The 25635-nt window shown below is 42.8% G+C and overlaps 1 protein-coding gene across 1 annotated transcript in view; it reads left to right on the forward strand.

The window, feature by feature from the left end:
• The first annotated feature begins 7188 nt into the window (after window positions 1–7188).
• Window positions 7189–25635, forward strand: part of HIVEP1 (human immunodeficiency virus type I enhancer binding protein 1) — a 111702-nt gene continuing 93255 nt past the window's right edge. The window contains exon 1 of the mRNA XM_018570736.1: window positions 7189–7363. Coding sequence (XP_018426238.1) covers window positions 7342–7363 — 22 coding nt within the window. The 5' untranslated portion in view covers window positions 7189–7341. The remainder of the gene's footprint in view (window positions 7364–25635) is intronic.

The raw sequence follows: 25635 nt of genomic DNA on the forward strand, positions 1-25635 counted from the left end.
CGCAGGACCAAGAAATGGTCCGAAAAGTGCTTCCGTTTACACGTGTTTAGTACAAGACATTTTGTGACTGGGCGTGTGATGCGACCAGAGCACTTCACTTCTTGAGTCAAATCTGTTTCTCTCCGCCACGCCCAGAAGCCTTCGGGCTTGTTTACATTTTTTTTCACAATTTGTTCTTGCCCGCTCCTTTTTTTTTTTGAAAGAATAGTGAAAGGGGGGAGATAAGTGGGCCATAAAAAGTAGTTCTCTATGTAAGACTGATCTACTGCCTATCCTGCCTCAAACTAACCACTGAACTATCACTTTCTGAAACCATTCCTCCCCACACCGCTACCTCTTGTATCAATGGCCCTCCCTTTTTAGATTGTAAGCCCTCACGGGCAGGGTCCTCCTAACCATCTTGCCTGGTAATTGTAATGTCTTCCTTATATTGTAAAGCGCTGCACAAACTGTTGGCGCTATATAAATCCTGTATAATAATAATCTGTGGGCAGGCGGATGCAAACTGTTGTGCGTCCATTTACATCTGACTGATTCCAAGTCCACCCAGGTCCAGAACATGACAAATCGGAGGTAAAAGAATCTGCCTACCCATAGACCTAACATGGGTCCAAAAGGCTCCATTTTTTTCCTCCAACACGAGATAGAAGAAAGAAAACTGAACGGATACATATGTCACAATAGTGACTTTCATTACGTTTGGCTCTGATTTAAGCAGGGGATCCGTTCACTTCCTGTGTGTTTTGAACTATTAGAGATAGCTGCTTTAAATTTGGCAATGCCAATCCAAGAGGTGGAATAGCACTCAGAACTTTTTAATTCCTTTCCCGCTACAGTGAAAGGAGCTACAGGAAAATGGAGAAGAAAACCAACACGGTAGGGCATTTGGCAAACATTTATTGATGCAATTTGAACGCGTCTTAAACACAGGTTAATGTTCTAGGCATGTTCATCAGCATTCATCAACTCTTCATTTCGCTGCACGTATGAATGAGATCTTATGCAGATCATGGTATTCCATCAATCAGTTTTTCCCAACACTTGCGGTCTAATTGTAAAGTGTGCTAGAACTGGTTTCATACAAACATTGGCCAACATACAGCCAGGCTCTCCGACAGTAAAACGAGACAAGCTAGTAAAGGTTGAAATTATGATTTGGAGTATTTTTGCATTACATATGGTGCAAGTGGAGGAAGGTCCAAGAAGAATCCACAAACAGCTGTTGTTGATCTGTTGTTGTTATGCTAGAAGCCTCAGTGCTGTCATAATTTGTTCAGTCACATGTGAGCAGTTTTATGAAAAAAAAAAATATTGTTTGTTTTCTGTGAGGAATTTACTGCTGTCATTAATTATTCTAGAAACCACACATGCTATGCACATTTTTGTAGTTTTTTTTTTAACAGTTCTGTTGGCAGGTAAGGTTATACACCTATGTGTAAGTTTATGCATGAAGTAAATCTATCACTTCCAGTCCAAGTTTTCTTTAAAGTAGTATTAAGGTCCGGGCATTCTCTGCATTCCGGTAAAAACTGCCCAGAACCTTTTTCTCCCCCACACACTTACCTGTCAGTGACACCCGCTGCTGGTCCTGAAGTGATCCTCTGTTCCCCATACTTCCTGGTTGCAGGAGGAGGATACTGATGGCAGCGGAGCCATAGGTTCCTTCTGCCATCGATCAAAGAGAGAAGGGGAGTGGCTATTTGTGTTTTGTATTGTTGTAAGCCTTCCCAATGTGCGCCCTGCTATAAAGGCCGGTTATAGATTCATGCATGTACCATTTTTTCTAGTTTGACTATTTTGGGTTAGGGGGACGCACTGGGGTCCCAGCGTGCATTTTTGGTTGCTGGGCCTCCAGTGCATCCCTGCACCCTATTAGGAGGAGTTGGCTACCTCCAGGTACACCTGCATGTAATTTATCAACTTCATTAATATGCCCACACTTGGAGACTCGGATACATAGAGTTAGGACCACACTTTGCAGAGGTGCCTTGGCGCGGCAGTGTGGCTTCTACATATTTTTGGCCAAAAGTTTGTGCAACTAAAACCTCTGATTTTAACGCATACTGTTGACAGGGCTACTTGTTTGGTTGCAGGCTGAGGCTGGGGAATTTTTGTGTTTTGTATAGGGCAGTGGCTATGGACGCACACAGCCTCTGCGGGCACGAGCGCACACGGGTGCCTCCAATAGAACAATGGTGGCACCCATAAAGGGGGCTGGGGGAACGCTGTGGGGACTTTAAAACGAGGAATTAAACGATTTTAAAGAAAAACAACAGCCTCAGGCATAGGTGGACATCCCTAAAGCAAATATATATATATGAAAAAAGGAGGGTTTAATATCGCTTTAAAGCTCAACTCCAGGTATGCATTATTTTGCATACTTGCATTGGTCCAGCTTGTCCCAGTGTACATAAATCATACCTGATGGGCCCAGGGGGATCCTGTAAAGCACTGTTGAAGGCACTGTTGAAGTTGCTACAGTGCTGGCTAGTATCTTCTGGGTCCTGTACTGCACTGTGCTGAGTGGCTGCTCTGAAAACACTGGGAGTCACATGCTCAGCACAGTTGCATTAAAAGGAACACCTAGTGTTTTTTATCAATGAATACAAGGCATTCTATTTGGATGAAGTGATGTCACAATCCGCCTCTCATCCAATCAGTGATGCCTAGTATCCATTAGGGTTAGTTCACACCAGAACTGCATCAGTACTGTGTGCGTCTGCGCAGTTGCAGTGCGATGTTTTTTTAATACGATCCGATGCGTTTGTTTTTTCTAACCTCAAAATGCTAATTAGACCATTGTCACTTCTTCCTGACATCTTCATGCTGTGTTTTAGGTCCCATTTACATATTGACCTTGCATTACCTTTATTGCACACAAGCTGTGGTAAGTCAACCCATTCGTTTTTGAATAGGCTTTTAAGGCAAAACAGCAAAGCCAAAGTAGAACAGGACTAATGTGTGTAGCTGCAGACCACCACAACTCTGCATGTATGTGAATTGCAGTAATGTGCAGTAACATGCATGTTACCTCACAGCATGAGTGTGAATTGGCATGCAATTAAGTTGACAGACAGTTGCTGCCAGGGTCCACCAAGACAATTTTGTACCTCCTAACAGCATTTCCTTAGTGGTGCCAGCCCAAGTACAAATGAGTTATAAATGGTTCAGTGGATATTTGATATGCTCTGTTACTCTGCTATGGTTGAATCAATTCTAAGTTTTTAAGGCTGATCTCTAAGCAGGTATAATAGACACATTACTGTAGCTCTGTAACCAATAATACATCATTAAATTGTATTTTAATAGTGAGTACATGTATTTGACTTGGTATCAGCCTCAATGCAGTCTCTTTACAGTAGAGCTCAGAGTGGGAAATACAGAAGCAGCGAAATGGAACTAATCCATTCATGTGTTGACGAGAACCATGCGGATAGGAAAACAAAGCAGAGTGACAGAGAGATGAATTGATCACTGTGCTGCTTCTCCTTCACTTTTTGGTCACAGGCAGGGGTGGGTCCCTGACGGCCTTGGGCTCGGAGATAGTGGATTAAAATATGCTGGTTGTAAACCTGAAGACTGAGGACATTCGGTGGTAGAAAAGTGTGAGGGGCAGCTCCAAAATGAAGGGAAGTATTGCAGCAAAAGATGCTTTTTTATTTGCTCTTTTATTGGGCTAATTATTTTGTATTTTTATTTGCTTGAGTTGTGCTTTATGCACTCTCCTGCCAGGTGTAGTATTGCGATTGTTTATGGATACAAAAGAAGGCTGCCTCACATGATCAGCTGGGGGACCTAAAAGTACTTTATTAGCTCCATAAATATCTGATTTCTGTATGGCAAAGATGTTGCTGCAGCAATCATGATCAAATAGTTATTTGATGATATATAAACAGTTTTAGAAATTGTGATGTAATGGATTCCTGTTCACAAGGTGAACTGGGAATGCTTCCAAAGGAAAGCAAGAGCAGACCTGATCAAATACATCCGTGTGCTGAGCATTATACCACAGCAACATTAAAGTATAATTAAAGCCTCTGTAGATATATGCAAAAAGTAAAAAAAAAAAACGCTTGGGGCGGGCGCATGCACAGTTTGGATTTTCGGGCAAGAGACACAACGTAAGTATATGGACCCGCATGCAGACACCGTGGGACAGGAAGTGCCAGCAAGGACAGAGGAGTCAGCGCTGGATCGGACACCCGCCGCAGTACTGGAGAGAAGGCTGAAAACTACAGGAAAGAAGATCATCAAATTAAGAGACATCATGTAAGGGAAGTGCTTACATTAACATTAGGGGGAGGGGGGAAAAAAAGGATCCCTTAATGTCACTTTAATAGAGATCTGCAGTCATAACAGAATTTGTGATCAAGAGATGCACATCGGCAACTTATTGGAAAATAAGTATCTAAAAGGAACACTTGAAAACATGAAGTATGCGTGATGTCGTCACACCACGGACGTCATTGCACATGTGCAATATCATCATCGGTTGACACCTACCCTGTTGCCGCCGCTGCTTACCTTTTAAAATTTTGTTTACTGGCACATTGCTGGAATTGCAGTAATTGTCTTTATAGACTTCTATGTAGCCAACTATTGCAGTTCAAGATGCGCCAAGGCCAGCAGCTGCGTGCAACAGCAGGTATACGGCTTTCATAGAGTTCTTCACTGCAGGTGGCCATCTTGGTAATGGATGCCAGCAAAGAGAGGAGGGGATATTGACCCAGCATGATCAGGCATGCCACCAAGTGTCGTGTCACCCCCACCCCATCTCCTGCTGCTGTCAGGCTTTCAGGCCATAAAAAAGTGCCCGACTTTTAACGGGGTGACACCAAAATTACTGTTATTTTGGTGTCACCCTTTCTGATGGTGTCACCCGGTGTGGGCTGCACCCCTCTTGTGACGCCACTGAAGGTAAGTGCAAATTGCACATTGCATTAGCATCTAAGGGTGCTGTAGATTACAACTTCTTGGAGTTCCTCTTTGAATCCATATTTGCTGATCTCCGTTATTGTTGCCACAGTGATCCCTGGTCATTTTCAACTGAAAAGCCTGTTGGTTTGTTTCTGATGAAGTTCTACAGTCTGGCCCATTCTCATCTGCTTTTATCATCATATCAACCCCTCTGGGAAAAAAACATTTTTATATATGTTTTCTGATTTCCAGAGAAAGACCCAAGTTTGGAAAGATATTTTTCCTGGAAATGTCCCTGATTTTGGACAATAATCAGCAGTGCTATAAAATGACTGTTTTTACATTACATGTAGTTCTTATTAGCTTTGCATTTTATATTGAGGCTTTTGAGGCTTATATTTTAACCAGTTGCTCCAGAGCCGTTTTTCACTATTGCAATTTACCTATTAATGTGTTTATCTGGTACAAGCTGTGCTATTTTGGTATTATCTTCCAATAATTATTTAAATTGTCTACCCTTATACCCTCTGTACTCCTCTACTGCACATACTGCCAATCCTAATATCTTCTACACTCATCTCCTGCACATAATGCCTGCCTTTATATCCACAGATACTCTTCTACTGAATATACTACCTGCTGTCATTCCCTCTGGCACTCCTTTCTTGCACATGCTGCCCATTGTCATACCCTCTGCACTTCTCTTTTGCACATACTGTCTGCCATCATACTGTCTACACTGTTCTGTTTATAGTGCTGGCTGACATAGTCTTCTCCTGCACATACTGACCATTGCCAAACCATCCACACTCCTTTCCTGCACATACTGGCCATTGTCAATCCATCCACACTCTTCTCCTGCACCTATTGCCTAACGCCATACCATCCACACTCCTTTACTGCACATACTGAAAACACTAAGGTCTCTATTTATAAAGAATTCACAGAGCCATTTGCCTTGCAGATTTTTGTGAACGTTCATTCTGTGTGAACGAAGGCAAAAACGAAAGTTCTTGGTATATTTTATTTTCAGGCTGAATGTAATGTGATGTTATACTGTATTTTGGCCACTAGGTGGAGCCGAGGAGTATAGGAAGGCAACACCTTGTTTTGTTTTTGTTGTGTTATTGTTTAAAGAAAAATTCTGGTCATTTTAAAAACTAATCCTTGCAGCGGGGTTCCCCTTCATTGCAAGGGTTAAGTGCTCCTTTTGGTCAAGGGGCCAGAATAAAGAAGATACACACACCTGGTCCTCAATCTCGCAATGGTGAGTGCTCATCTCCCTCCCCTTCACTCTGGCTGGGGAATGTCCCTCTGCATCCTCACGTCCAATGCAATTCTGTGAACCTGTATTAGACGATAATGGTCAGTGGTCCCAGCCTGGTGGGACTGAGCATTAGGTGAACATATCCGCTTTATTTTAGTCCCCAGACCAAAATGAGCACTTAACCTTTGCACTGCGGGGGTAGCCCCACTGCAAGGGTTAATTTTTAAAATGCCCAGCGTTCTTCTTTTAATTGTGTGTTTTTTTTTTTTACTTGACAAGAACTTGTGTACACATAGGTATTTTTATATGGCTTTCTTGCTACAACACTGTACTTACAAGTTTTACTGACTGTTGTCCACTTCTGTAATCTATAATAATTGAAATAAACATTGATATAAAAAACAAAACAAAAAACAAGATATAATAAAGAAAAAAAACCTGAAAGAAAAAAAGAGTTCATAAATCGACCAGTTTAGGCTAATGGGAGTAATCAATGGGTTAAAGAGGACTCCAGGAATTGTAAAAATATAACCCTTTCAGCGGGGCTACCCCCACACTGTTCCTTCACTTAACACGGGTCTGATCAATAGGAACCCTGTATAGAGGATTTGAGCACAGGGAAAAGGGTTAGGAACCCTGTCTAGAGGAGTGGAGCGCAGGGCCCAGCAGGGAAAGGGTTAGGAACCCAGTATAGAGGTGTGGAGCACAGGGCCCGGCAGGGAAAGGGTTAGGAACCCTGTATAGAGGAGTGGAGAGCAGGGCCCGGCAGGGAAAGGGTTAGGATCCCCGTATAGAGGAGTGGAGAGCAGGGCCCGGCAACGAAAGGGTTAGGAAACCTGTCTAGAGTAAACATGAGAAATGAGTGGATGTGGGCTTCCCGTAGACGTCATTCAGTGTGCTGACACTGTGGTGAATGGAGTAGATAAGGGTTAATCATTGTGCAGAGGGGGAGGGAACTTGTTTTGACTGCTGACATTTGTGGCCTCCTGGCTGACTCCCATATTCTGGCTGCTTGCGTCAGGCAGGGGGTGGCCCCGGTGTAGCTACTGTTGCTATGGAGAGATAGCGGGGGTGGATTCCTAGGTTCCCTAAGCCGGAGACAGATTACGTCTGAGGCTCTCATACGCCGATCATATGTGGCACAGCAATCCCGGGGAATGACCCGTCCTCAGCTGCTCGGTAATGTGACTTCTTGTGATTGTGACATTGGAGGAGCTGTCAGCAAAGTATGATCGTGGGGTGATTTCGGGGACCCCACGTTGTGTCTTCCTGTACACCCCGGTCTAGGGACCCCCTTCGGGCTGGGTTGGCTCCGTGGCCGTATGCGGAAGTCTGGAGGGAGGTTGTGAAAGAGTTTGGAAATCCCTTATCATGAGGAAACACGAGCGTGGAGTCCCGGGCTGAGCACGGCTTAACTCTGTCATTGCCGGAGTCCTGGGATGTTTTCACTGTTCCCGGGCACATCTTGCTTATTAGCACAGTACAGAGGGGGCGTGGTCAGCTGTCAGGCAGCTTTTCTATTGCTTGGAACTTGGTGAAAGCTGATTTCTGATTGGTTGCTCTGGGTTACCAGCCATCACTTCCAATGTAGGGACCAGTAGAATAGCCTTTTTTACCTTTTTGTTTGTTTTCAGGTTTATGTACATGACGTCAGCTGACCATACACCTGTAGAATTTTATTAGAAAACTTTTCGTTTTAGAACTTTCCTTCACTTTCCTTCAGTTAGAAAACAGTTAATGGGGACAAAGCGATTGAGGAGAGAAGTCAATAGCCCCGGTTGGAAAGTTTTTCCTGCTAGGGCAGGTACACCAGCTCCAATGGGAAGATGTACAGGCCAGATGTATAGAGGGTACAAAGCCTCACTTTGTACAGGGTCTCTCCACACCAACGTCCTGCGGTGCAGGCATTATTTTATGGCAGCTGGTGATCAAATGAAGCACAGTGCATAGAATTTACATAGAACATAAAAAAGAACAAACCCAAGCACTGCTATGTGTTATAGCAACGCATTGAAAAGCATGCCAGCGCGCAAGTTATGTCCAGTGTGTTGCCATATGGTATCATTAATGTGGTCCTAAGTCATGAAAAATCATATTACTTGTAATGCAGATGTGATAAGTTTCATCTGGAATTAGAACATTCACAGTCATAAAGATTTGTTTAAAGGATTATGTAAGAACAATACAAACAAAGGTTTCTCTATAGTGTATTGTATGCAGAATTGGATTTATAAACAGATTTGTGTGTGTGTGGTAGACACTGAGCCAGTGGGGGGACTGGCAGAGAGGGGTGGTAGACGCTGAGCCAGTGGAGGGACTGGCAGAGAGGGGTGGTAGACACTGAGCCAGTGGAGGGACTGGCAGAGAGGGGTGGTAGACACTGAGCCAGTGGAGGGACTGGCAGAGAGGGGTGGTAGACAAATCTGTGTAAAAGAAATACATTAACAGTTCCTTTATTGAAATAAACTTTGCATTATTCTTTCATTGATTTCTCTAAGCAATAAAAGAAACCTGAGTAATACATCTGGGATTCCATTCAAGTAGCAGGTCTGGATGAAACTTTAAAGGGTTTTTGAACAAAACTAGTTGTCATCATTGAATGCTCGCACAAATGATTTTTCTGAATTTTGTCTGAATATTCAAACCAAACCATGTGAACTCGGCTTTACTTTGGGCTGTTCCATGTCGGTTGCAAATAAATATTTCACCTTTTCCAACGAGAAAGATAAACACAGCACTTTGGAGCAATACAATATTTTGTTTACTTTAATATTACAATATATATAATTATTATTATTTTTTTCTGTTTAATGTATTTCTTTTACACAGATGTATGAACCTCATCCAATAATCTCTATAATATTGTCCATTTTGTCATTAGGTTATGCATGCTTCTGAAGTTCAGAGAATGAGTTCAGTGTTTGGATGTAATACTCCATTTCCTTTGTACAGTGTATAGGCTGCCGGAGTGTTTTGCATGTGAAAGGGCACGTCACAAGTCATTGTCATATTGTGTATGTGAAATGTAAGCACACTGTTTAACTTTGCTGCTGCTGCTTGTATTATAAGAGTGTTTGTATAGAAACCAGATAAATATGGGAAATAACTGCTGAATACCAAGGACATCTACGTGGCAGATTCTTATTTTGTTTGGCTTTCCTCAGTAGTAAGGGCCCAGGCACACCATAACCAGTGCGTTGCGTTGCCTTTCGAGCCCGGAACCCACTGGATCGCATGGACCAAGCCGGGCAGTGTCCTGGGGCGGGAGGGGGCGTGTCAGTGCCATTCATGTCAATGGCACCGCAGACACGCCCCCCCGCCCTCAGTGGGATCGCCTGCACTGGAACGCGAGGTACAGGAATGCCCTCTGTTCCAGTGCAGTGCAATCAGGGAAAATGGTCCATGCAGCAATTTGTTTCCTCCACACCTGAACGGGCTGCACTGGTGTGAGCAGAGCCCAGAAATACCATAGGAATACATTGGGATGCATTTCAGGTGCGGAGAAAAAAACTTTCTGGCCCGGACAATGTGTGAGCAGGCCCTGAGTATTTTTGTTTTTACCAATAGAAAGCTAGTTACTTGGAGAAGGAAATGATTGTTTTTATTCAGAAAATGCTCATTTTCAGATATTTTCAGGCTCTCCCATTGAAGTCTATGGGTCAAAACAACCCATTCTGCTTCAGAAGTAGCACATGTACCTTTTTGACTGTCAGACATTGGGCTACAGACATCTGAGCACTCATACATTGGGCTACAGACACTATTATAAAGCGTAGGATTTTGGAACTGTGAACTTCACCCTACTAAACGCTGAAGTGTTATCAGGGCTGATGATATTTACATAGCGCCAACAGTTTGCGCAGCGCTTTACAATATAAGGAAGACATTACAATCACAATACAATTCAAGACAAGATAGTAAGGAGGGCCCTGCCCCTGAGGGCTTACAATCTAAAAGGGAGGGGCCAGTGATGGGTGAGGCGGTAGCTGTGTGGGGATGAATTGTTTGAGAATGTGATGGTTTAGTTGTTTTCCTCTGTGTACAGAGCAAACAAAATCTAAAGGTCCGAAAATGACATTTGGTTTGGAAAGTCTTATCGCACATCTGCTCCCTCCTCCCCTGCATCAGTAATGTCAATATTAAAGGTTTCCTCTGTGAAGTGGATATAGCAGGCCTGTTCAGGGGTGGCCGGCTTGGTATGTACTGACTTGGTGCATGAATTGGGGAATGTCAGGTCCTCATGCTACCCCGGGCATTAATAATATGTTTGCCTGTTTAACAAAGGTTCTTATTTATTTTTGATTGTATTGACATGGGCGCAGTACTAACTTTTAATACTTATCCTTTAAAGTGAAGGTCGATTTTTTTTTCTAGTTTTGGATAGAGGGGGGAAGGATTAGAATTCCTGCCAGGTTTTTTATTTACCCTTATTTACTATTATGCTTAACAATGCTTTTCACCAGACAGGAAGTGAACAGGAGGGAATATCTTCAACAAGGACACAGACAGATTTGTATTTCTGACAGGTTTTTAGGCTTGAAGTGGTCATGAAATCACTTACAATGGATGCTGCTCCTTGAAGTTTAAATGTTTGTTTCCTGCAGAATCCACTGGTTTCCTGAGCCCTGGCCCAATATCATGTTTTAAGGTGGCTCCTTTCCCTTGCAGGGTGCTATGGAGCCACCCTACCCTTGTGTGTGCTGCTAATTGGTATTTGTCTATACAAGCAGACACAGCAGGGCAAGTCATTCTCCTACTTCCTGCCAGCCCCTCGTCCCTTCCGCCAAACTAGTAAATGGACAGGTGCTGGAGACTGTGCTGTCCGTTGTAATCTTGTACTGGACAGGAAGTTCAGAGAAGTTGAGCTGAGAAAGTTGGAGCCATCTATTTAGAAACCTAGTGAGGGCTTTTTATGAAAACTGGAGCAGGCAGAATCTGGAGCAGCTGTACATGGCAACTAATCAGCTTCTATCTTTTATTTTCAATAATTAGCTGAACAAACTGAAGAGAGAAGCTGATTGGTTGCTATGGGCAACTGCTCCAGGTTTTGTCTGCTCCAATTTTGATAAATTCCCCCCAATGACTGTAAGTGTTTAGGCAAAAAGCTTAAAGAAATACTTTTCCGGGAAATGTATACAAGTTTGATCTGGTTTTAGTATTGAGTGTAATACTACTTTAAGTTGGCCACACAACGGAATGAACAAGAGAAAATCCCCTCGTAAACAGTGTTTATGGAGGAATCTCCCCTGCCGGCTATTGTACTCGGACAGCCAGCGACCATGACTACCGGAACACTAACTGCAGCTGATTGGCTGCAGTTGCTATTTGACCAACAAATTTTGCCTGGCCCCTTTGTTTTAATTGAAGTTTTGTGGAGGTGGGTGGTGCTGGCCGACCCACACACTATTAGAATTTTGGGCAATCCCTTTGAATCGGCCACATTTCTTACAGTGTAAGGCTGGCTTTAGGGCAGGTTCACACCATTTTCTGGAACGCAGTGCATTGCTTTTTTGCCGCATTGAAATTATTTTTTGCTTAAAATAGTCTTTACAGGTGCGTTCGTATGCATTTTGTATGCGTTCCACTGCATTCCAGACCAGACAAAATAGGACACGCAGTATTTTTCTGGTCTGCTCTGGAACAGACTGCGCTGGTGTGAACAGAGGCCAGAAATAGCACAGGGTTACATTAGGATGCATTTTGGGTCTGGAAACAATCTGGTCTGGGCTAGAGATGATCCGGACATGGTGTGAATGGGCCCTTACTCTACCCTACTGAAGAGAATAAATGTCAGTCCTGTCTGTGTTGCTGCTGGAGGTTTCCCCTTCCTATCTGGTACAATGTCAGCAGGACAGGAAATAAGTGTGGATCTTTCTAATAGAGCGTTGGAGAGCAGCGGCTCCAGAACTAAGGAAATACGTTTTGGCTGGGCATACACCAGGGGTGGATACATTTATCTGGAATTCAGGAGCCATTCTGTCCAATCCAGGAGCCAGCAGGATATTTTTATTTAGGAGGCCGCTCCATTGGCAACAACTGGAGAGAACCTGGCTCCTGGGAATTGTCCAGCCCTGGCATACACTTACATTAACATTGTCAGTTTAATGTGTAGACTTTTGTGTACAAGTGTTTTGCAATAGCTTGACAGGAATTTCTTAACATATGAGTCTTTAGAGAAGTGCAGTTGTTGCGAGGAAAAGGTTGTGAACTATCTGTCATTTTCAGCATTTCAGCGAGAATATTTTCTAAACTGTGATGAACTCTTTATCTAAGCCATAATAAATAAAAGCATTATTTTTACCAAACACATGCTGCATTGCCTCGTTATACTGAATCAGATCACAAAATATTATGCAGACCTTACATCTACTTAATGGTAGAACTTTTTTTACCCTTTGTATCCTTGGAACACTTTTTATAGATGCTGATGAAATCTTCTCAGTGGTTAGACATGTGGTTGGTCCTTAGCTGTATACAAAACTCTTCCCATTGATATATATATCTCTCCCTCTCTCTTCTCCCCCTCTTCTCTCCCTCTTTCTTCTCCCCCTCTTCTCTCCCTCTCTCTTCTCCCCCTCTTCTCTCCCTCTCTCTTCTCCCTCTCTACCACCATACTTCAAATTTTGAATGGAGTTTTGGTGCTGGTATGAAGTGATCGTTTTTCCAAAAGTGCATACACCATTTTTTAAAATTTCTGTCCATAAAATATTGTTCCAATAGTAGTGTCTATAAAATAAAAAGATGAACGTCAGTCCATTTGATGTATTCAAGGAGAAACAAAGAAAATGATTAAAGGAGAACTATGAGGTGAGTGATCTCCACTCAACCTCATATTTAGAGCCGAAGTGTGACAATGAAACTGTCACTCATCGACTCTGTAGAACACATATCGTCACTCGCTCACTTCCCGATCATCTCCCTGCAGAGAGCGGTGACCGCTCCCCGCAGGGATCCCCCCCCCCCTCCACTCTCTGATCCTCCAGCTGACTTGAGGAACAGACAGGGAGGGGGCGGGCACAGCTGGCTCTGTCTCTAAATAGGCAGAGCCCACTGTCAATCAGCCAGCTGGGTGGATCTAGACAGTTTAGTCGGGATCTATCCCAGCTGCAGCGCTCTCAGTATATAACAAGCAATAGCCTGCTATATACTGAGCTTGGGGTCACGGGAGGAGGTTAGTCCTCCCGTGACCCTAAAGAGAACTGTGGGATAAAAAGGTTAACCCATACTTCTCTTTTAAGGGTTCACACATTTTCTCACATCTTTATTATATTTCCACTGTCCAAAGTTGGCCATACACTGCTCCAATTTTCGGCCGATTTGCTGCTGAATCAACTGAAAATCGATTTTTTAATTGACTTTTTTTTGAAGGAGTCGGTCTGAAAATTCTTGGCCAAACGTTGACTTTATTTTATCAGATGCAGGCGCCGTTCAGGTATTCAGCAGAAGCCACTGCTAAAAAAAATAGCCAGCAGCGGAGATTCCTCCATCTGCAGTGTTCAGCATGGATGGGGGGAATCACTGGATTTCTCTAGAAATTCCTATTGCATATGGCCAGCTTAAGGACTTGCATTGCTTCTTAAAATCCATGCTCTGGATTGTTTATTCTAATAAAAGTGTTAGTTCGAATAGTATGTTTAGTAGAGGAAGGAATTTCCCTTGGGCGTCCCTTTACACTTGTTTACCCCCACCTTCGGCCGGTTCTGGCAAAAAAGACGGATCAGAGATCTGTTTCGCCGGACTGGATCGTGCCAGATCAGGGATGATCTGATGTAAACACACACATGTCCTTTTACATCCTATTCCCCATAGACAGACATGGGGTCCGGTAATTGCTCACATCCTCTCCTGATCAGTCCATGTGAAAGGGGCCTTTGGCAGCTCTCTGATGGTTAACGGCCGTAGGTTGGTTTATGTCTTGGATTACTAATGGTGCAATTAGGAACCTGCCAGATAGTATAAAGTCCAGGAATTATTTTATTTAGGGGTCTCATACAGTAACGAGTCTTGGGGATTGAAGAATCCATCTTCGTCTGCCCTAGAAAATATTACATTAAAAGTGCAAAAAGTACTTGGTTTGCATGAAATATATATACATACACTATATTGCCAAAAGTATTAGGACGCCTGCCTTTACACGCACATGAACTTTAATGGCATCCCAGTCTTAGTCCGTAGGGTTCAATATTGAGTTGGCCTGCCCTTTGCCGCTATAACAGCTTCAACTCTTCTAGGAAGGCGTCCACAAGGTTTAGGAGTGCGTCTATGGAAATGTTTGACCATTCCTCCAGTAGCGCATTTATGAGGTCAGGTACTGATGTTGGATGAGAAGGCCTGACTCACAGTCTCCGCTCTAATTCATCCCAAATGTGTTCTATCGGGTTGAGGTCAGGACTCTGTGCAGGCAGGTCAAGTTCCTCCACCCCAAACTCGCTCATCCATGTCTTTATGGACCTTGCTTTGTGCACAGTCCGGTTGGAACACTAAGGGGCATCCCCAAACTGTTCCCACAAAGTTGGGAGCATGAAATTGTCCAAACTGTCTTGGTATGCTGATGCCTTAAGAGTTCCCTTCACTGGAACGAAGGGGCCGAGCCCAACCCCGGAAAATCAACCCCACATCATAATCCCCCCTACACCAAACTTTACACTTGGCACAATGCAGTCAGTCATGATTTGGAGGGGTGTCCCAATACTTTTGGCAATATAGTGTGTGTGTGTGTGTGTATATCCTCAATAAAAACATTTGGACGGTACTCTCTGGTGCGTTTCTCTGTGTATCCTCACATATAATTTCACTTGTATTAAAGCAGAACTCTAGGCAGATATAAACACCACAAATCAATGCAGCTCTGCAATCCTTAATAAATGTATGTTTTGTATGCACATAGTTTTAATTACCTGAATTTGACCGGAAACCAGCTTCTTGCAGTCTCTATGGCTGAGCTGAATTGTGAGATAAAGCAGTAGTAAAAGAAGCCTTTCAATCTTTGTGCTGACAAGAAGCATGCTGATAGGAGGAAGCAAAGTGAGATAGAGATGAGCTCATCTGTGCTGCTGCTTCTTTCACTGTCCAGTCACAGTGCGGGGGTAGGGGGTGTTCCAGGATGTCCTGGGCTCAGAGGAAGTGGGTTGAATGAAGCTGGCCATCAGACTGACATCTAGTGGGGGAAAAAAGTATTGTGGGAGAATATCTGAAATGAAGCTGAATACTACAGCAAGCTTGCATTTGTATTTTATCTTCTATTGGGCTATTAATTATCTTATGTTTGGCTGGAGTTCTGCTTTAATTTGAGCTTGAGCTGATGATCTGGGGATCACGGGGTATTTAGACTGGCAGGACCAGGCGTAAAAATGTTATATTAACTATAGATTCCACCAATAGCCCACCTGTGGTATGATGTCGTTTTATATATTCTGGTCCATCAGTGTCCCCTACATAAGAATGCATTTATTGTTTGGTCCCACCTGTATCGATATACAATGCGTGTTCTGTTTAGGCCGGAATACCAGTTTTTATTGTAAATTTGTTAAGTGTATAGAAAAAAAAAAGTAGTATTTTTGTGTTTTCTCTTGCTCACTTCTGTGCTCTACCTGGGAAGTTATGAAAAGCTTTCTTTAGTGTCACCCTAGCATGTTCTCAATAGGGATATATGGAGAATGCTTTCTGGATGGAAATCCTCAGTTTTGTGTCTTATGGGGATGAGTGAAAGAGTTCCACTGATATCACAGGCAGCAAAAAAGATCCAGCAAGTAGGGTGAGAACCATTGGCAGCTTTTAACTACTGTCTGTCCCCACTGGGTAGATTTCCCTAACTTCCTGTCCTAGAGCACACATAACAGGAAGTGAGAGGAAACCTTGATAGCTGACAAGGATAGGCTTTCCCTTTGCTCTATCTCCACCAAAATATGGTATCACCAGTACAAGATTGTATCTTTACTATTATTCCATGGATCACTGTTAAACCTTTGATTATCTCTTACCTTCTGCTGTGAAGACAATGGTAGTCAGGGCAGGAAGTGAAGGTGAGTCTTCCTAACTGGGAGATGCAAATGCTATCCAAAACCAAAAAAAATAACTTTGGTTGGAGTTGCACTTTATCTTTAGGACGGACTCAGAACTTCAACATTGAAATATTTCAAGTTGAACATCGGGATAAGCAAATATTGTCTGAATACAAGAGGCATTACTGTTCAGTTATCCAGTGTGAAGCTTAACCTCTGTGGAGGAGCTTCCTGTAATAAAGACCGGTCACTGCTGCTCTGTCTCATTGTGCAGGGTGACTGGTCTTGTATCCACCCCTCCTGTAGTTTTCTGTTGGCAGGGCCTGCTGGGTTTCTCCTACAGCTCTGTTAACTAACAGGCTATGCGCAACACAGTAATGATGTCACCGCTAATTTTATATGCTAATATCTGGCTTTGCGAAGGAATTTGGTGAACATAAAGCTGAGCTTTAGATTGCAAGCCCTCATGGGCAGGGCCCTCCTTACCATCTTGTCTTGAATTGTATTGTGATTGTAATGTCTTCCTTATATTGTAAAGCGCTGCACAAACTGTTGGCGCTACATAAATCCTGTATAATAATATAAGAATTTATATACTTTGTGGCGGTTGAGGGAAATATTTCAATGAACGTTTTGTGCCTGGAGAAGCCTATCCTACCTCATCCTAACCACTGAACCATCACATTCTCAAACAATTCATCCCCACACAGCTACCTCCTCATGTATCACTTCCCCCTCCCCTTCTAGATTGCAAGCCCTCACGGGCAGGGCCCTCCTTACCATCTTGTCTTGAATTGTATTGTGATTGTAATGTTTTCCTTATATTGTAAAGCGCTGCGCAAACTGTTGGTTAATACTATGTAATAATAATAATGATCCTAGCAATTGCATATAATGCAGTTTTTTCTTCATCGCACAACTGGCTTGGACTCTGCTTTGGCTGTAGCTTGCAATAACCCCCCGTCTCTTATCCAGAGATGGAGATTTACTAGTGATTTAATCCTGATCTGTGGTACGGAAGTATGAAATAGTCAGTAAAACATGAATGGTGCGTCTATCGTTTTTCCATGGTTTTTTTTTCTTTTAAAGGATGTTTTTTTTTCTCCCTTGTGTATGTTTGCAGTCTGAATTTTCTGGAAATAGGCAGCTGCTTTTGAACAGATGGTCTGATATTTTGGTTCCCGGTATATGACACTCTTATGAACACAGGATGTTGGAGATGCATTATTTTTCATTTTGAGTATTTTCTGTTTGTGTTCTGTTCTTTGGCTTGCATACTCGTGGTCTTGTGTTTATACTTCTGCACTTGGGGAATTCTTTCTTTTTCTTTTTTTTTTGTATAACGAGCCAGCCATGTAGTGCCACTTATCTTGGCAAACCACATAACCACAGTAAAATAATACAACGTTCACTGGCTTGGCATTTGTATTTCCTGTGGAAATGGCTGCCTAAGATTTAATAGCAAAATGACATGGTTATGCAACATTGCTATTTACATTTCAAATATTTACAACCTCAAGCATGACCCTTTTTATCGAGCCTGTAAATACTTATGGCCAGATTGTTTCATGCGTAATCGGCCTTTGTACGTTGCATGGTTCTGGGATATAAAATTCAATGGGGTACTCGATATTAAGTGTGTGTGTGTGTTAAAGACACTGTCTAGGCTTTGCCTAGGTACATGGAAAACACATGGAACCCTAATTCAGGCCTATCTCTGGGGAAAGGAAAACTACCCTTGTGGTAGGGCCTCCTCTACGCTACAAGGGTTAACTGTCTAGAGGTATATTGAAGAGGTCTTTTACGTAACTGACCCCGTTCCCCCAGCAGTGTTCTCTCGCCTTTTTCTCTATTTGTGGACTATACTTCAGCATACTTGCCTGTGATGCAGGTCTATGGGCCCTTCATCGTATGTGATGTCAGCAGGCCTCTGACTGCTGGAGTGCAGGAGGAAATAGGCTCTTGGAGCTTGTGGGAGCAGCAATCAAGTAATTGAAAAACATTTAGAGAGGTCCTCTAGAAAAAAAAATTAGCAGTTAACCCTTCCAGTGTGGACGGTAACCCTACTGCAAAGTTGTGTTTTTTGTTTTGTTTTTTACCAGGAGATGGGTTTTAAAGGAGAGCTATGGTCAAACTATGAAATCTTTGAAGACTGCCCATCACAGTAAGACCTGGACTAGGCACCTCTAGATACCCTCTGGACTATTTTCTAAATACCTTTGATGCTGCCAGTAGAGCTATTGAATAGGTGATTACTTTGATAGGGTGAAACGCTCTACTGCAGTGAAAGCCCTGCTGCTGCTGTATCTGCTTAGATATTGGCACAGTTGATAGCTCTGTAAGAAAATAGCCATGCCTTGTTCCACGACAGCCTTAAGGGCCGTTTCACACCATCCCCAGTGCGTTCTGGCTTGGTTAGTGGCCGGAACGCACTGGATCGCATATTATTATTATACAGGATTTATATAGCGCCAACAGTTTGCGCAGCGCTTTACAATATAAGGAAGACATTACAATCGCAATACAATTCAAGACAAGATGGTAAGGAGGGCCCTGCCCCTGAGGGCTTACATAGTGGAAGCCTTCCTGCATTCTGGGGCTGGAGGGAGCATTGCACTGCTATTCAAGTCCATGGCATTGCAGATCCCCTGCTGGCAGGATAATTGGCTCCTGTCTAAATTGGCCCTCTATGTATGTGTGTGCGTGAGATAGGAACCTTTAGATTGTAAGCTCCTTGAGGACTGGGTCTGATGTGAATGAATAGTATGTAAACACTGCTTTAATTGATGGCGCTTTATAAATACCTGTAATAAATAATACATAACCTAGCCAGAAGAAAAGTGTTTCCAGTATTTAAAAGATTGACTAAAACGTCCACATCATTTGCTCAACCAATACTAGGGATTTAATTGTGGACCTATTCTGGTATTTGTACATGGGCATTCCTGACAAAGCCAGAGCCTGGTCAGCTTCAAACTTTGGTCAGTGTATATGGAGCAGACCTTCAGGTGCAAATGTTTATCAAACAAGTATTTATACAGTATTTACAAGGATAAAATACACTAAAAGGACATTTAGTGCACAGAAACAGAATATAACACCCAATTTTTGGTAAAATATAAGAGACAGGGTCACGCCGGGTAAATAGATACCAAACATGTCGAGCCTTAAAATTGCGTGCATCCGAGAAACCGCAAAAACCTACAATAACCAAAATTTCCCATAGGCGACGCTTTAAACGCTTTTACCGCTCATCAGTTTAGTGTTACCAGTGATTGATGGGTTGAGAATTATTGCTCTCACTCCAACGCTCGTGACAATATGTAACGTGTGGTGCAATTTTTGTTTTTGCAAGTAGGTGCATCCGTTGGGTGCTTGCTTTGTGTGGGGGGCGGGGGACTTTAAAATTTATTTTTATTATGTTACTTTTAATGTTAAATTTTATTTTTTTTCTTGCACTTAAGTTTATTGCTATTGCATAGGGGGCTGACAAGCCCCCTTATGTAATAGCAAATATAATGTGACAGGTCCTCTTTATGGAGACATCAGGGGTCTGTCAGACCCCTAATTTCACCTAAGGACCCCAAAGAGGCTGATGAAGCAGAGAATGTGTCCAGTGACACCGGAAGTGACGTAATGCACATCACTTCGGTGTCCAGTGATCGGAGGAGAAATCGCGGCTAAAGGCCGATGGTCGCTCCTCCGATCTGCCAGGTAAGACCCTCCACACCGGTCCCGGGCTCACACGAGGGACAGCGGAGCCTGGAAAGCCGACGGTGTCACCGATAGCCGCGGAGGGGGACACGGTGCCACACCGTACTAGCGATCTGGCACCTGCACAGACGCCGGGTTGCTTGTATTTAAACAGCTATCACAGCAGCAGCCGTGTTCTTGGTATAACCACTTCCAGTGGAGGACGTACATTTATGTGAACCCACTGGAAGTGGTTAAGGAGTGCAGCAATGGCGGCTTACATGTTTCTCTTTGTACAAGTTTCATTTTCACATTAACAACCAATTAACGTAATTTGTAATAAGGGGTGTTGCCTGCACAGAAGAATGTCTTCACTGCGCCTAGGGCACCATGATCTCTATACACAGCTTTGCACAGGATGTAATAGGAAAGTGATATATAGGAAGTAATGTTGACTGAGAAGTGTATACAAGTAGCTATCATTTTTATTACCACCACATTGATACTAGACAAATGTTTTACAGAATTCTATCTGTGTTTCACGGTACACATGTTTACGTGCCTGTCAGTCAATTTTATAGATAACTCCGGTAGATCTGATATCCTGTTTATCCCCATCTATAGAGCGGTATTGTATAACAATGAATGCAGTGGATTGTAAAAATTGACATAGTCTGTATATTTGTTCTAGCAATACATTTCTTTTTACCTAGGTGAAGAGAACCTTCCTTCCTATATTAATTCTTGCATTATGCTATTTCTCGAGTGTGAGCATCTTTAATATAAAATGCAAATGTCCAACTAAATATCCATCACCTACATTGTTAAATGACACTAACATCAGTCTGCTGACTGGAGACAAGCTGAGGAGCAGCCAGTGAAGTATTAGTGAGGGTTTAGGGTTGTCTTCACTAAGGAAAGCAATGAGTACAAGATACCAAGGAATTTGCATGTTACCTATGCAAATGAGGTGTACTTGAGAGGTCACCTTAAATCACAGCAGTCGTTTTTCCAACTCGGTGAACAACCAGACATTATGGGGTTACTTATCATACCAAAGTATGGTATACCGCATCTGGATTTGGTGCGCTCGAAACATATTATTAAGGCTCATTTTTTTTCGCGGTTTTTTAGCACGTTTTTCCGTTCAGTGAAACGCGTGTTTCACTGGCGGTATGATTTTTTTGGGGGGGAGGGGGGGTTTTCCTTATTTTTTCTATTTTCAAATTTTCTTTTTTCACTTTCAAATTTCCCGCCGGCTCTGCCCCCCTGCGAAGCGGCCGCTCGCAAGGGACGGAACCCGGAAGTCGGCAGCGGGGATCGCGGACAAGGTAAGACCTGTACGAGTGTGGCTCAGGGTTACCGCTTTGTTAACCCCGATCCACACTCGGGAATACCAATGGAAACGTGCGGAAAAACGTCCCAAAGAAGCTCCTGTTCTTCTTAGGGCATAGGGCGTTTTTCAGCGCGTAGGAACGCGCTGAAATACGCCCAGGTGGGAACTATGCCCATAGCAAAGTATGGGATTTCACTTGCTGGGTGTTTTTATAGCACGTCGATCAGCGCTGTAAAACGCCCAGGTGTGAACCAGGCCTTAAGGAGAAGAATTGGGAACTTGAAGTATACTCTTCCTAATACGTAAAACCTGTGGGGGACACTGCAGTTGTCACATGCCAGCTCCATATACCGAGAGCCACGGCTTCTCCTTGCAGAGAGCGGTGACTGTCAGTGCTCACTGGAGGGAACAGACAGCGGAGAGGGCAGACGAGCTGGTTCTGGCTATAGAGAGGCCATTCAGAGATCCTTTTAAAGAAGAACTCTGGACAGGTAAAACATTAACCTTTGCAGTGGGGCTCGTTTTGGTCTAGGGTCTCTAAATGAAAAATGTATACTCGCCTGATTCTGTCCCAGGACGTTGACAGCTCACCTCTCTTCCACTCCTTTCTGCCTGGGGAATGTCCCTCGTTGTCCTCACATTTAATGCAAGTCAATAGACGTGATCATGTTACAGATTATTAAGACCACTGGAGCCTGGGGGAGAAAAGGCTGAGGGGACTGGTCTAGCAGCGGGGCAGGTTTTTAAATCTCTCCTTTTTATTTTTTTTATTAAAGCAATTTAGTTCTGAGGGCCAAAAACTCAGGTGAATATTCTTTGCACGGCATTGCCTGATGTATCAGCAGTGTATGAACTAATACATTACATCCTTATGCAGTGAGTCCTCCTATTTATTTTATTTCCCGTACAGAGAAACTATATTTCATCTCTAACTAAAGTCTAACCCCTCCTCAACCTATTTAAAGAAGTTGAATTGTGCAGTTACCATTCATTATGTCTAGGTTGCTGTGCTGAAAGGCCACTGGAAGCAGAAGCATACGTTTTGAAATGTGTTGTATCTTTTATTGAAGTAACTGGTGACACACAGTGGTGAGCTTCATAATGCAGATACAATAGTAGGAGTATTAACACTGCCTACATGTGTTAAGAAGTGAATATGATCTGTAGCCCTCTGACTTCCGAGTAATAGTTAATTGATGTGTCCTACATATAGAATTTGTGTTGTACATATAAGATGTGAGTCATACTTTTCCATTTCTAACAATGTTAAGCAACCTCTTCTGTAAATGGTATTGGTGAAGCGGTTGTGAAATGCTGGTGCCCTAAAAAAAAAAAACAAAACCTGAATACATAATTATATGTATTTAAAGGAAATCTTTAATTAAAAAAGTGAACATGATGATCATAAAACACGTAATTTTTTTAAATGGCCGGTTGAACCCCCAGTACAGTACTAAATAGACTGCTTATTTAGTTCTTTCTTAGTGCTGCAGCAAGGATGAAGAAATCCTGTGCGGATGGCAGCCCCTTGGAGAGTGTGACCACCGCTCTGACACGCCATAGGTCTGTCACACCCCCGACACACTGCTCCAATCAGCAACACTCTAGCGCTTTCTGAGCAGTGCTGTTGATTGGAGCAGTGTGCAGTGGGACTGGCCAATGCTGTTAATTTGGAGCAGTGTGCAGTGGGACTGTCAAATGCTGTTGATTGGAGCAGTGGGACTGTCCAATGCTGTTGATTGGAGCAGTGTGCAGTGGGACTGTCCAATACTGTTGATTGGAGCAGTGTGCAGTGGCACTGTCCAATGCTGTTGATTGGAGCAGTGTGCAGTGGCACTGTCCAATGCTGTTGATTGGAGCAGTGACACTGTCCAATGCTGTTGATTGGAGCAGTGGCACTGTCCAATGCTGTTGATTGGAGCAGTGGCACTGTCCAATGCTGTTGATTGGAGCAGTGGCACTGTCCAATGCTGTTGATTGGAGCAGTGTGTAGTGGGACTGCCCAATGACTGCAGCCACAGAGCTGAATAAAGGCTTGTTTAAAAGGTAATTTACTTCTTGTTAATAATATGTAAATATCTGAGAGTCCACAGCCTGGCCACGTTTGCACTGTAAGGAAAAGTAGTCGGGATGCACCGATACTTTTCGAGTACCAATGCCGATACTTGGCATTTTCATGAGAACTACCAGGGTGGCAGTGGTTGCAGCTGGGGCTTGGCTCTGGTGCTCTAAATCACTAGACTAAATAATTAGTCTGTATTGTTTTAGAAAAACTGTCACATGATACTAAATAAAAATGTATCAGTACTTGTTTCTGTGAGTACTTGGGCAAGTATCAGTACTTGTACTTGCAAAACTGGTATCGGTGCATCCCTTTTATTTATATTTATAAAAACAAAATCGTACATTAAAACAGAGATGTACAAATCCCGGGAGCTCCGTGTGCTCCTTACAAATGACAGCTGCCTCCTAACTTTTAAGTTTGTCTCTAATCTTGGAGCTGGAAAAGTATCTGTACTTGTACTTGTACCGAGTACTGTACTTGGTGTCGGTGCATCGATAGTAGTCAGGGTTACCCCTGGCTACCAGATTCTCTATTCATTGTTTAGTATTGTCAACACATACCTTCCAAAAGACACTCTCATACATGCAGCATCTGTTTTTTTTTAATAGTTGCATTGTTTTTATGATAAGAGGAGATATTCTACTTTTTTCTATCCTTGGTTTCATTGTCTTGTTCTTTGGAATTTTGTGGTGGCTTATATAACAGAATCCCACAGAACATTTAATAACGTGAAATAATCTGAACAAATATCTCTCTCTTCTGTATATATTGGGTATCTGTTTGGCTGCTTGCTTTTATATTGGATTTCCAGTTTTCTATTGGAGTTAACAGTAGTAAGAAGCTGCTATTTCTTCTTCCTACTACAGTTAACCTGTAATAATAAGAAACATGTCTTTGCTTTTTTTTTACACCTAACATTATCGATATGTTTTCTCCATATAGTGAGAGGAATAGGCGTAATAGATTGAATTATTCCCGAGTAGATGATCTTGGGTGCAATAATGTGATTCCACAGCAGTGGTACCTAGAGACTTGTATTCACGCTTTAATTTGTTTGTATGCTTTAGCTGCAATTGTGCTCACTAATTCAGAATACAAATGTCGTTGTCAATAGCGTATTGGATAGGCAGTGTGTTATTAATAAATGAGCAGTATACTGCTCCCTGCAAACAGACGTGACACCAAGCCGACCTGTATGTTGTGGAGTGACTAATAAAATGTATGTTTCCTTAAAGACAATTTATAGTTTTCCATGTTCTTCAGTTGTATACAGCTCTGTTAGAAACGTATTTCAATGTTTTCGTAAATATATTAGCTTTTGTTTAATATGTATTAATGTATGTGAATATGGTCAGTTTACTAAAGCTCAATTGATGATTGGCTCAGACACCCAGTGCTATCACATATAGGCAAGGAGAGGGTTCTTAACCCTGTGTAAGCTTCTCTCATGAGCTTACACATGGCTTCTTCTTTGTGCTCCTGAAAGTATAGATCTACAGATGATTGGCAAACGGCAAAATGAAAGAGTACCTTTAATTGCGAAACGCGTTTGATGGTTTAATGTGACAGTATTACGATGAATAAAGGCACTTTGGACTCAAACGTTGCGGTTTGGCACCCATTTGTACGTCTATACTTTGAGTTGCTTCTGGTACCCAGAGAGGGAGGCCTGTGTGTTTTTGAGAGCTGTTTTACCAAAGCCAGTGAGCCAGTTTAGAGATTTCCTTGCAATTGGACCACTGTTGAAATCCTAGCTTCTCCTGAATGTCTTTTATCTGGACTTCTCTTTGCTCCTGGGCAGCCAGATGGAGAGCAAAAAGGTGTGTTCAGCTGCGCTCAGAATCAACTCCTTATGTACGTAGGGTGGTCATATTTCTTCTTTGTTCTTATTTCACTGCAAGCGTACCCAACAGGGTCTGTCTATTTAAAGATGAGTAAGATTTTTCTAGATGTAAAACACTCACATCAATACTCATGATCGAGATCATGTGGTGCAAGCTGCCTAGGTTAGATGTCACATGATTGTGCCCCAATGTGCAGTGTTTCTGTATGGGCCTGTTCACACATACAGTGGTGACCTGTGTTTTTATCACACCGCATCAATGCAGGTCACTGCTAGGACATGGATAAACATTGTTTTCTATGTCCCCTGTTCACCCCACAATGCGGGTGTCATGGGTGGAGTGCTGTGAAAAATGCTGCCTTTTTTCACAGTGCATTGGATGGCACCGAAGGACACCAGACTGCTGTGTGGGGACCAGAATGGAGTGTGCACATACCAATAAAGTTAAAAAAACAAAGTTGTAAACAGTGACAGCCCTGGCAGTGTGCAATACAATGCACGCAGCCCGGGCTG

This window comes from Nanorana parkeri, unplaced genomic scaffold (assembly GCF_000935625.1).
Source record: "Nanorana parkeri isolate BGI_ZX_2015 unplaced genomic scaffold, ASM93562v1 scaffold1588, whole genome shotgun sequence".
NCBI lineage: Eukaryota > Metazoa > Chordata > Amphibia > Anura > Dicroglossidae > Nanorana > Nanorana parkeri.